The sequence below is a fragment of the Lissotriton helveticus genome, chromosome 11 (assembly GCF_964261635.1).
Source record: "Lissotriton helveticus chromosome 11, aLisHel1.1, whole genome shotgun sequence".
NCBI classification, from domain to species: Eukaryota; Metazoa; Chordata; class Amphibia; order Caudata; family Salamandridae; genus Lissotriton; species Lissotriton helveticus.
Window position 1 is genome coordinate 1,096,922,947 of NC_136072.1, and position 13,362 is coordinate 1,096,936,308.

Genomic DNA, 13,362 nt, shown 5'->3' on the forward strand with positions numbered 1-13,362 from the left:
GGCACAGCTGGGTGAGCTCATCCCTAAATCATGGGGGGGCGCAGAGATGGTAGTAATACTGAAAAAAGGAAAGACTCCGGAGGAACCAGGCTCTTACAGGCCCATCACCTTAATAAATTCAGATGCTAAAGTGTTTTCTAAAGTATTAGCATTAAGGCTTGCAAGAGTGATTGACAAAATGGTCAGTAGTGCTCAACATGGTTTTATACCAGGAAGGGGCACTACCCACCATACACGCAAGGTAATAACCCTACTTGATATCACAACAGTCACAGGAGACCCGATGGCAGTAATGTTACTAGATGCAGAAAAGGCATTTGATCGGGTCTCCTGGGAATATCTTTGGTATGTATTAGAAAGATCTGGTATTAAACAGGGATTCCTCAAAGCGATCCAGGCATTATACTCAAATCCAGTAGCAACTCTCCGGGTGAATGCTGGGAATACGGGACAATTTCGAATAAAAAGAGGTACAAGACAGGGGTGTCCCTGCTCACCGCTCCTATTTGCCATATATATGGACCCATTTATTCGCAAAATAGAGGCGTGTGAACTGATTACACCACTATTAACACTTATTGGGCATTGTAAAATTCTAGCATACGCGGACGATGTTGCCATAATCACCCCAACCCCTACCGAATCCATAGAGCAAGTTGAAATTGAGGCGTCGAAATTTGGAAAGATTTCAGGCTACAAATTAAATACGTCTAAAACTCAGATAATTAAAAACTCCTACACTACGTGTACAGACAACCGAGTGTCACAGACAGGAATATATTTAGGTGTAATTATCTCGGCTGATTTGGATTCCCTGGTAGAGAAGAATATCTCTCCTCTAATCAGGAAAGTGCAGAAGGACCTGGATAGATGGGACAATTTACACATGTCAATTGTGGGGCGGACGAATATAATAAAAATGCTGGTCCTCCCAAAATTTTTATATTTATTTAGAGCAATTCCTTTGTTATTTGATGTTAATTTATTTTAAAAATTAGAGCATATAATTAACAGATCTGGGCAAAAGGGAAAACTAGAAGGGCTCTTAGGTTTATGACACTTCCAAGAGGAGAGGGGAGGATGGGGAGTACCAGATTTAAGGCTCTATTATTGGGCAGCTGCTCTTCAAAATATGGTAGGTTTACTTGGAGGGGCAGAGTTAGAAGATTGGAGTGAGTTTGGGACGCTTGCAATCTATGGGTTAGCCTTGGGAACAGAAGCTGAGAACGTGTTGCTGAGATATACAGAGGCCAGTTATTATAAAAGGACAAGGTTTAAGATGCTTATAACAGCATGCACAGTTTGGAAAAATGTTACAAAAAAACGGGTTTGGGGAAGTATAACATATATACTAGATTTACAGATAATCCAAATTTTCCTCAAGAGATCTTTTCGGGGCTTACATTTACAGAATGGGAAAGTAAGGGAATTAGAAGAATAGGGGATGTAATGGGGGAACAAGGGATTTGTCAATTTTCAGAACTTCAGGCAAGATTTAAGTTAGATACTAGGCATTTCTTTAAATATTTACAAATAAGGAGTTTCTTATTGAGTAAAAGGGGGGGACCATTGGGGTTTGGGTGTGACCCGGTTATGGATGTGATTCAGTTAGGTGAAGACTGTACAATCAAGAGGTTTTATGCTGAACTGATTAAATCAAAACAGGATGATCTTGAAAAATGGACAGATAAATGGAAAAATAATCTTGATATTAGCGGGGAGAGTTTTGGTATTTCTTTAGAAAAAGGATATTCGTTGCTTTGTTCGGCATCATTACAAGCACAACATTATAAAACGCTGTATCATCTATATCACACCCCTGCAAAAATAGCTCAATGGGGAGGTACAGTGGGCATTAAGTGTTACAGGTGTGGAAGCGCGGAAGCTGATCTGGTGCATGTGTTTGCAACGTGTCCTCATTTATATTTATTTAAAAAAGACATTGAAGGTTTTATAAACAACATATTAGGAACCGAAATGTTGTCAACCCCCGCAATAATCCTATTAGGAGTGAATGAGGAGGATGAGCATTTGCAAAGCGGGGGGGAATTTTTATTTGTAGCAACATCAGTTATGAGACTATGTATAGCGTCTGCATGGATAGACCCTATTCCTCCCACTTTTCATTTTTGGTTGGCCAAGTTAATAACAATGTATAATATGGAGAGAGAGATTTATGCAAGAAAGGGAAGAAGGGGAAAGAGATTGGGTAAGCAAATATGGGACCCCATTACACGATGGAATCGAATGAATGGATTGAAGTTAGGACATGAGTAAAAACTCGAGACCCACGTTGATTAAAAGGTACCCAGATGTCACCTCTGAAACTTTGGGAGAAAGATATCACTAGACAATTGATTATGGTTTAATTGTATACGAGGGAAAATATATGTAATATAAAGAAAAGTATTTTGCTAGTAACTTTATATGAAGACTATCTGTTATGTTCTTGATTTGATATATGTTTTTAGAGCCTGGATTGTTATTTTTTGCTTTTCTTTTGGGGTCTTTTCTTTTTCTTTTTCTTTTTTGTTATTCCTTTTGTTTGAAGTAGGCTGCCGTGCCTTGCATGTAAAAATTTAAAAAAACTTCTAATAAAAAGATTTTTAAAAAAACAAACTAATTTAACGTTTTTAAAACTGCAACAGCTAGGCCACACATGGGAGACCTGCAGTCATGTTTGCATTGGTACTGCAATGGATTGTACAATGGGTACTGCAGTTCCCAAGTGACATTCAGGGAATTATAGGTAAGTCAGATATGCCAATTAGGAGTATTCTGATTTCAACAATTTGAAAGGAGGATCAATGGCATGTTGCCATTAGTTATCAGAGGTAAAGTGCACATAATTCCTCAACCAGCAAAAATAGAGTTCAGCAAAAGGGCAAAAAATCTGGGATGACCCTGCAGAAAGGGCAAATTTCCAACACCTAGAATTCAAGCTGCACCTTACTGAAGGGGCCCATGCTAGTTGAAACTGGTCTGGAGTTGTTTGTATTTCAGTTTAGAGGAGCCCTGGCCTGGCAGTGTGGACTGGAGCAAGACTGTCCTGATTTTCTTATGGCTGATTCCTGTGTGAGATGAGATGGTGGGCAAAAAACAATGGACTAGAATGCTGCCCTTAGTAATTGTCAGTGACGGAGATTAATTCAGTTATTCTACCCGTCACTTTTTTGTTTTCCTCAGTGTAATGCTGTAAGTGTGATAGGTATGCCCAGACAGGGGTCCTGTGCTCTCTGTGCCATAGGGCTCAAACTGCAACTCACTCAAGAGGCCCAAGAAGGTTGAAACTGGCCTGGGGTAGCTTGTATTCCATTGAGAGGTGACTTGATCTTTCAGTTGGTGCTGGACTGCTCCTGCTGGAGCAAGATCAAGCCTGATTTCAATATGGATGATTTCTGTCTGAGTTGGCATGGTTGGCAGAAAAACAATTGACTGGAATGCGACCGCGGGGAAAATTATAAGTGGCTGAGATTCATTCAGTCATTCCATCCATCCATCTCTATTTTGTTTTCCTCAGTGTTTCAGTGTATGACCAAAAGGGGGCTCAGGAGCCTGCCCCAGTGTCTACAGCAATCCATTCAATGACTTGATTCACTGGGAGTCTTCAGGACGGTTTCTTCAGTAATCTAGTCCTACAGCTGATATCTACTATATACTTGTGCATATTATTTAAGCCACATGCTCAATGTCTAAATACTAGTCTATTTAGCTACCCAGTCCAGTTGGCAAGCACTGTATTTGAACCCTTGAAATAGGTAGTGTAACCCAGGACTGGTTTCTTTAGCTGTGCTGCCCTCCGGATGATGGTTCTGTATCCCAGTCCTTGCAGTTTATCCCAATGCCAATGCCTGTAGCTGTTGTGCCCCAGATGGCGGCATCTGTGATCCAGTGCCTGCCTCTTTAGGGATGCAGTCCTTGAACTGAATAGATCTGTATCCCAGTGCTGGCTTCCTTGGCTAACCAGGGTGTCTCATAGTGGTGCTGTGCCTTGCCTCTGGACAGATAGCTGTCCAGTCCTTTGAATGAGAAGCAATGTAAATGAGTGACAGCCCACAGCCCCTGTCCTCCTCAGTCCTTGAACTGACCAACTGTGTATCCCAGTGCAGATCTTGGCTGCCTGGCCCCACAGACAGTGGTTCAGTGTCTCAATTCCTTATCAACGTAACTGTGCAGCCTTCTAGGCGACCGATAACATAACCTAGTATTATTTCCCTTAGCTGTGCTTAACTGAAAGGGCTCGGCTCAATGCCAGTACTAGAGACTCACCTTTGTACAACTTTCATAATTATGGGTGCTTGTACATTACAGGATTAGTAACTGTGCATCTCTTTAGCATCCAGTTCGAGACCTGCTTCATATCACTGTACATAATACAATATCTGCCCTGCCATAAATGTGAAAAGTTCTGTTTCCTTGTGCACTGGTCCCTACTGTCCAAGGGACAACAGACTCTGTCTCTCTGTGCCTGACTCTCAGAAGCATCCAGTATAATCCATTGGCATATATTCTTTGCCCCCCTCCCATCGATAGGCTCGAAATACTACTCATGGATGGATGTACTTTTCTGTTTTTTTATAGAGCTATACATTCTTGATTTCTTCAGACTACGAGCGAGCGGAGTGGAGAGAAATCATCAAGGAACAGCAGAAGAAGTGTAAGTCTCAGTGTTCATTTGTCTGCCAGGGTGGTAATCTGGGGAGGGAGAGGTTATGTATGCCATGCAGTAACTTTGGGCCATGTGCCTGATCTCTCATCACTGTTTCTCCTGAAACGCATGCCTTGCCTGGAACCTATATCTCCTCTTCAGGGACTAATAACCAGCAAAATACCACAAGGACAAATGTTCTCGTTTTTTCCTTAACAAATGGAAAGGCTGCTTCAGTCTGTGGAGCAGGCAGCATGTTAGATTTCTACTACTGGAAGACAAGCTGGGTGCATATTTTCCATGTTTCACTTCTGCACACAACTAGGTCATGTGGACTATAAGACACATTTGGTATGTGATGTAATAATAGAGGTAGGCTTTCAAACAAGTCAGAAGAGTTTACTCAGACATGTGTAGGCAGATTGGCCAGGGCCACGGGACTGCCCTTGTGCTTTGTTTTAAAAGTCTCTCATACGGGTGGTGAGTATGTTTTCTATGGTCCACGTGTGATATTTGACTTTTATGATATTTGTGCTATTGTTGCACGTTTCACTGCAGTCGTACCTAAAAGGTAAATGAACCAATCAGCTTTAGCTAGTTACTTGACATGTATTAGGGGTGAGAGCACATGCACTGGAAGGTGTTTAACCCAGCCCAGAAACAGGAAACAAATGGAGACCAACTGAAAGGGTGAATTATCCTATTCTCCGGATACCTGGCATGGCTTTGGGAAACTCTGCTAGATAATCTCAGTGGGATGTGTTAAGCCTCCAAGGCACCTTATCAGATCTTTAGGGAGAACTATGGTCAGAGGTTGCAGAGAAGCTATTTTTCTTGGAGAGAGGGGTCTTGATGGTGTGTATCAGTCTTGCCTATTTTACCTGTGATCTTGGAGGGAGGTGTTTTGCTGCTACCATCATTGTATATGTTCTTACCTTTTAACTTGAATTCCAGGCTATAACACTTTCTCTCTCACGTCGGTGGAGCTCCAGATGTTGACTAATTCATGTGTAAAGCTGCAGACAGTGCATCACATCCCGCTGACCATCAATAAGGACGGTGAGTTTCACAACACCCTCCCAAGTTACAGGTCACCCTTCACCGCTAACGTCTATTGGAACTCATGTGTTAACCTAACTTTTATTATAGGTTTCAGAGTTTTCTGTGTTTGGAAAAAAATACTTGTCACTGCTGTCACTGTGTATTCACTTTCCTCTCTGTACTAGGATATTTTTCATCCTGTTTTTAGGACATTGGCTATCCTAATGACTTCTGCAACTATCCCAACACTTTACAACTTTCACCATCCCCTTACCTCTTATTTCTCTTCTGAATGTATAATCTTAACCCTGCTTCTATTTTGTTTACTGAGAAGAGCCTACTGTCTCGTTAGTGATCATTAAAACGCCCCTTTAATTCTACATGCCAAGCTGCTTTTGGTAGTTTGAGTCTTTGGTTGTGACCGTTGTACATATAGGCGATGACTACTGTGCTCACTACCTACAGCGCTTGACCTGTAGACTGGTTTCGTCTACAGGTTTAGGAGCATCAGTTGTAGAATGCCCCCCCACCCCACGAAAATGGTCATGACCTGGTCTCTTCCTTTTTTTTTTTTTTTTGAAAAATCTTTTTTTTATTAACATTGCTCAGTGACTTTTACAATACATAGCAGTGTTCAATAGGCAAGCAATAGGATTTCGTCATACCTGGACCAGTCTGTGGTGCCCTTAATCATCAATAATAACCACTTCAGCTCCATCGGGACCAATGATCCCACCACTGCCGTCATGGTCTGTGCTACTTTAGTCCAATAGGGCACTATGTAGGGGCAGTCCCAACAGGTCTCTTACTTTTGACCAACTTGATGTGACCCTTAATATTGACTGCTCTCCCAGTGATGCATACTGCAGCACCCAATGCCTCTACCTTTGTGATGTAATCTTAACCTTCACCTCTCCTTTTCTCCCACATAGATGACGAGTCTCCAGGCCTGTATGGATTTCTGAATGTCATAGTACACAATGCAGCTGGATTCCATCAAAGTTCAAGTGAGCCACTTACGGGATCGCAGTGCCTGGGGGAAGGGGCAGTTTGTGCATGAGAGACGCACTCAATTTTTGACTCGAGGGAGTTTTACATGGTTTCGTTTCTATCATGATAATGGCTGTTTTTAGTGGAATCCATCGTGGGACTAAACGGTAGAAGTAGGACTTCTTTGGTGAAGTCTAGTTTGTAGAAAGACTCATGCATATTGATGGGGACATAACATAGTTTATTTTGAGAGTTAGGTGAGGTATCTCAGTGTGAATTCTGGTTATTTTTGGGGTCATCTACAACAAAAAATCCAAGACTGACTTGGCTTTCAGCTGTATATGTTTGTTCCTCTTTTGATCAATGAACCAGTGTTCCTGCAGTCTTTGACTTCTGTCTCCTTTTCCCCTAGATTTATATTGCACTCTGGAGGTCGATTCATTTGGTTATTTTGTGAACAAAGCCAAAACGAGAGTGTACCGGGACACAGCGGAGCCCAACTGGAATGAGGTCAGACATTCACCTCCTCTGAATTAAACACCCCCTTCGAAGGAAGCAATGGCATCTAACTATTCTGTACTCTTTCTTACCTTACGCATTGGTTCTCAGATCCCAGGCACCAGTTTACTGTTCCTAAACCTAAGATATTTTTCAGTTGTTACCCACAGTGTCCTACCTAAAATCTCGGTCTTTGACTGATGTAAAAATTGGCCCCGTAGTGAGTTCATCCATTTTTGTTCCATCTAAACCCACAGGATACACAAATTGGTACAGAGATAAGTTGTAGGATAGAGGATCTTGCATGTGTGAGTGCCACCATTTTTAGGTGATGGCCATAAGTGCATCATAGGGTCGCTTTCAGTATCAGTCCATGTATCCTGGAGGTTATCACAGTGCTCACATAGAAATATTAAATGACTTAGCAGCGAGACATAGCGAAATCCTAGGTAAGTACTAAAGTGTAAAAATGTGATCAACCTCTGAGACCCATTTCCTCTACCATGCCAATGGAACAACGCCATTCATAACATGTAAAAGGGTATTATCGAAGAACATATAAAGATTATGATGTGAAGATTCTGTATAAGGGGACAGCCATACATGCCCAACAACATTCAAATATTGTTCTTCCTAAGAGTGAAGTCCTCCAATCTTTTCAGATAAGATAGGTGATCAAAACTAGAAGTCACAGTAACAAACCTTCAGAGGGATATTGGGTTGCTTTTTGAAAGGGGGATCCTACGACTAGATAAATATCCTCTATTACTGTTTATAGAATATTCCTAATTGAGTTGATGTTTTGCCAGCTAATTTTAGCTATTAACCTGGCTGATAGGTTGTTGATAATGTTCCAGCTATTTTACAACCACAACCTTTCGATAGAAAGGAGCTAAACAGGAAGTGCATTGTCCAAAAAAGAACTGAAAATGATCACTATTAAACATTTGAGATATATATATATATCTCACATATTTAATAGTGATCATTTTCAGATATATATGTGTGTGTGTATATATATAATATATATCAATCAGCATTGTATTATGTTCATAGCAGGTTATTCAGCCTCTTCAAGTCAGATACCACTGTATTTCTAATCAAAGGTATATTTGGGTTCTATTCATCTACTATATTACTTTGTGATTCTGACCGCTAATTATTGCAACTGACAACCAAATGTCACCATGAAAAGTATGCGGTCTATTGTGTACTCCTATTTAAATGTGACTTAGTTTTTCACTAACTTATGCTTCATCCCAAAGTTTGACCAAATTGTATCTATTTATTCACAACCATCTTCAAATATTATATTGCTTGTAGCAAACTCCTGAAATGTTGTTTGATTGCACACCATTACATTTATATGATTAAAATTACTACAGTGTGTTTCCCCATATTTTTTCAGATTACATTTTCAAAAACTGAATTGTACCAATTCACTATTATCCAGCAATGCCTAATAGTCATATCTGCAGCTTTCCATTTCCCTGCTACAAATGTGTCAGTCCTAGTTTGTTTCATAAATTGAAATCTCCTGGCATATAACTCTGATATTCTAAGCTATTTTCTTAATACAGGTTACTAGATTTAGCCATATTCCCATTTTGTTTGTGTTTCCATATACGGTATGTATGCCTTTACTTTTAAAACTCACCAACTCTTTTAGATGGGCAGTTTTAGCCTTTGCTCCTGACTTATCTTTCCTTTTTTGCTTCATTGTTCTGTATTTTCTGAACTCCACCTGTGGGAGGGTGGCATTATAAAAGTCCCTGTCTGAATATTTTACAGTCTTGGTCTCCCTTTTAATATAAGGAATGTAATTGCATGTCTTAGCTGGGATTTACATTTTTTGCCTTGTTGAAAAGCAGCCCTCATTCACAAAACCCTTTCACCAGTGATTAATTAGAGATCGCTACATAATAATAATAATTTCAAAAAAGCATTTAGTACCATGGCATGTCTAACTAACATGTTTGACTCTTGTTGGTGTGTGGTCAACAGTGGTTTCAAAAACTGTAATCATTCCAATGTTGTCATCTCCATGAATTTTCAAATGTAACTGATGTAGAAACATATATCATTTTGGGGATCCAGATACTTGTATAACCATTTGACACCATTTTCTATTATGAATCCTTTCTGATTATCTCCTTTCATTAATGTGGTCATATTTGACTGCCCTCACTCCAGAAACTGCAGTATTTGTAAAACTGATATTTCTTTTGAGTCGCATATTAGCTTTAAATTTTATATTTCAACCAATGAAAAACATAGTTAGTAAACTTGGGAAAAAACAGCAACACGTAAGGGTATCTAAAATGATATCTTGATTCTGGTGACATCAGCTCACTAATCTGCCTTTTGTGTCATGATGCAATATTATGCCTCCAAAGCCGCTAAATCAAATTATAGAACCATATACATGGTTACTCGTTTGATTTAAGTTTGTCATTTCTGCTCTTCTTTAATGGTCCACACTTCAAAACTAACCTTTGTAAGTGATTTAAGAGATTTTAATCTACGTTCCTTTCCACTAGCGCCCTCTCTCATCTAAGGCATTATGCGCACATGTAGCTCTTTCCTAGCCAGCTCCAATTGCTACATGCATGGACATTTTACGCATAAAACAAAACCTTTCAAAACTGCCATCATAATTGATTCACGCCTACACGTAACTGTTAGTGAAGTAGTGTGGCTCACTGGTTAGAGGCGGCAGACCCGAGAGCAGAGGACGGCCCGGGACCAGGGTTCGATTCCCGGCGCGGCAGGTTTCTGGACCAGGGTCAGCGGACTCGATAATTCTCTCGCCTCGGTGCCCACTCTGATCAGCGTTCATACTCGGCAACTCTGGGCATTAGCTTGCCTCATCTTCACTAACGGCCCCACCAGACCGCCGGGGATGTCTGGTCTCACCCTGGAGATACCCATTAAGGGACCATCTCTCAGGGAAGCCAGGAAGGGTTTCGCAGCGGTCGAAGCGCCTTGGGACCCTACGGGTAAGTAGTGCGCTATATAAATGCCTATACATTTACATTTACATTTACAGTGTCCTGATAAGTCTCTGCTTTGACTTTCTCTCTCTCTCTCTCTCTCTCTCTCTCTCTCTCTCTCTCTCTCTCTCTCTCTCTCTCTCTCTCTCTCTCCCTCCCCCCCCCTTCCAACCTCTTCCTCAATTTGTCAGTGTCCAGGATCCATTTAATACTTGCACTCCTCTTGTTTTCTCCTCCAAGATTGCCTGTATGTGATTCAAAATACTATTTTCAAAAATAGCATTCTCATCTCAACCATAATGCCTACCAACTTTAACGCCATATCTTTGAACCTTGTTCCCATACTTGCTGGATTGAACAAGGAGACAAACTCAGCATGTCCAAGGAAACATTCCTGGGCTCTTAACATCTGCCATTCACTTGACCGAAAACTTACTGCCCTAGTAGACATCATCAGCCTGTGCTATATTTAACAATTCTATGGTCACAGACTCGCAACAATGCCACATGATGTAATCTCTTTCAAACCAAGTGCTCAGAAAACTATTGACCCTGTCAGCCTGACCATTTCCCTACCTCCAGTTCTCCAGCATTACTCGCTCATAGATCCACATGCTTGAATTATTCCCCAACATTAAACTGGGAGTCCTCTGTAATCACTATTAGCAGTGTGCACATACACTCAAACAACATTGAAGCAATCATAGACTACATTTAGTATATCCCCCTCATTTTATACTAGCACTTTGCCATTCATGTGGGAAGCACTGAGCTGCTTTCCCTCCCAAAGGTTCAGTTGCCCGGGCTTTCTTCTGCATGTCTGGTGAATGGGGATGGGAGTTCTCTGTTGTAGAAATCCAGTTTTTCACATCTCTGAATTGAACGATCTAAAGATCTGTTTTTTCAACCATAGACAAGTCTTCAACCTGGATGAAAGGTTTTTCTGGCTAAACCCTGCGAAAGTACTTACAGTGTCTCCACAGAGATGGACATTCTGCAACAAAGTGCTCCATATCTTAAGAATTACAGTGCCAGAACACTTCAATATAGAGAGGGCAGGATTCATTTGGCTTTAAAAACATCTTTGTCTATTGGCGAGTCATTCAAGAGCTCTTTCCAGAGGCCACTTGGAAGTCCAAGAAAATGCAAATAAGATTCTGATACTACCAATCCTGTGAAAGCAAACCAGTCTTCAAGTGAGAAGTCCTCTGCTTCCTTCAGCCAGGACTAGACTTCTGGTGTAGTAGGCAGATGTCTTGCACAATTAAGGGGGAAAAAAATAGCAACAGATCTTCTGTAATCCCCCCTTAAGAAGTCTCACAAGTCTTTGATGGCAGCATCTCCTGCTAGCATCTCATTGATGAGCAGGTTGGAACTTTCTCAGAAGGCAATGAAATATCTTACATCGACACCTCTGTCAAAATCAAGCAAAGCAGTCACCGATAACAAGTAATGTACCATCAATGAGCAGTACAAGGTTGATGGCAAGTAAGACCCTTTGGAGGACGAGGAAGCTATTTATGACTGGCCACTGATTGCCCATGACAAAATTGTAAATGAAGATTCCCTGGCACACACTCATAGGAGAACAGAAGTCTCCTGGACCCCATGGAGAAGCACGTTTGCAGCGTTAATCTTTTCTGGATTCACATGCTGTGCATTATTCTGCCTTCTAGTTGTTGGGTCCAGAATTGTAGTATTTCTTTCCTTTTTTTTGTGTTGATGTTGGTGTGTGCCGACATACCACCATTTGGTGTCCTCTTGATTAGTCGACGGACTTCCTCCGGAAGTTCCCACCTTTGGTCGCCATCTTCAGATTCTTTTTTTACTGCAGTTGGATCTGGATCGAGATGGAAAGGAGCTCAAGAAGATTGGAGAGAAAAGTCGACAAAAAAATTACGAAAATTATCCTAAGAACACGAGAAAAGGTTCTTCGACGTACGGACTCCGATCCTAGAAGCCTGAGCATGATGAAGAGGGAAAAACAAAACTTCGACTACACACGAAGAACGCGCATGCAGGGGGCCCCCAGTGCGCGGTAATGGACAAAACACCATTCAAATTCTGTGACAATTGTAATCATAAATACGCACAAAAAGAATTGCATCCAGTCTGCAACCTTTGCCTGCCACTGGATCACCGAAGCGACAATTGCAACGCATGCTGAGCTTTTACCCCAAAGACGTTGAGGGTAAGAGAGAGGCAGAGAAGAGCCAATTATACCATGCAGGGTCAAGGCCCGCCACCATTGCTTCGAGACCTGGGCCTCTCAAGCGAAGATGAGGACAACGTAACCAAAGATTCAGAAGTCAAAGGGGACACAGACGTCAAATTTGTAGAGGTCGAGAAGATGACTCCAAAGGAGGTTAGAGAACCATAAACCTCGAAAAAGATAAGCAAGTCCAGAAAACCTGACTATAAGCCCTCAAAAGGAGCCTCGGCGTCCAAACACTCGACGTCTGCAGGCGCGTACAAGAGAAACAATCCGTCGTTTCCTTAGACAAGGACTCTGAGACGACAAAAAAGACCCTAAAAAGTTCATAGATGTCGAAAGACAGTCACGAAAAGGACGCTCCGACGTCCAAAAAAGAGAGGTCGAAACAGGCTTCGACAGCTGCATCGACGCCTTCAAGCTCAAAAAGAAAGGCGGAATTCTCGACGCCGAAAGTCACGCATCAGAGATGGAGAAAAAGAAAATGAGACTCGAAGCAGAAATGGCAAGTATCTTGCCATGCAGGAAATATTTTGACGAAAAGATGAAACTATTTAAAATTCCGCTGACATTTTCGGTTGACGTCGAAAAACAGGTCGAGGAAATATTGCCGCCAACAACTTCCGAACCACAAAACGAAGAAGAAGAGGAATTCTTCTTTGAAGACAAGGGAGAGGAAGAGGAGCAAACCTCCGCAGGTTCGGCGACTTCGGAGGTTCAAGACCTGTAATAGCAAGATCTCAATGCCGAATCGCCAGAAGAAGCAGTGGAGACATATCCCTCGAGGCCTTCACCACCAGATGTCATTGGAATGTATAACCAAGTCATAAAGAAAGCATCAGACACTTATGGAGTGCAATTGGAGGAAGAAAAACCCCAATCATGTTTTCTGTTAAATACCTTACTGCCTACCCAAACAAGGAGCCAATTCCTTCCCATGTTGCCTCATTTTTGGGACCAGGGTAAGGAAGCTTTTAAAA

General features: G+C 41.5%; 1 protein-coding gene across 1 annotated transcript in view; it reads left to right on the forward strand.

Moving 5' to 3' along the window:
• BCR (BCR activator of RhoGEF and GTPase) overlaps positions 1 to 13,362 on the forward strand; it is a 447,751-nt gene that overhangs the window by 362,136 nt on the left and 72,253 nt on the right. The window contains exons 12-15 of the mRNA XM_078667758.1: positions 4,582 to 4,657; positions 5,603 to 5,707; positions 6,622 to 6,696; positions 7,092 to 7,189. Of these exons, the coding sequence (XP_078523884.1) occupies positions 4,582 to 4,657; positions 5,603 to 5,707; positions 6,622 to 6,696; positions 7,092 to 7,189 (354 nt within the window). The remainder of the gene's footprint in view (positions 1 to 4,581; positions 4,658 to 5,602; positions 5,708 to 6,621; positions 6,697 to 7,091; positions 7,190 to 13,362) is intronic.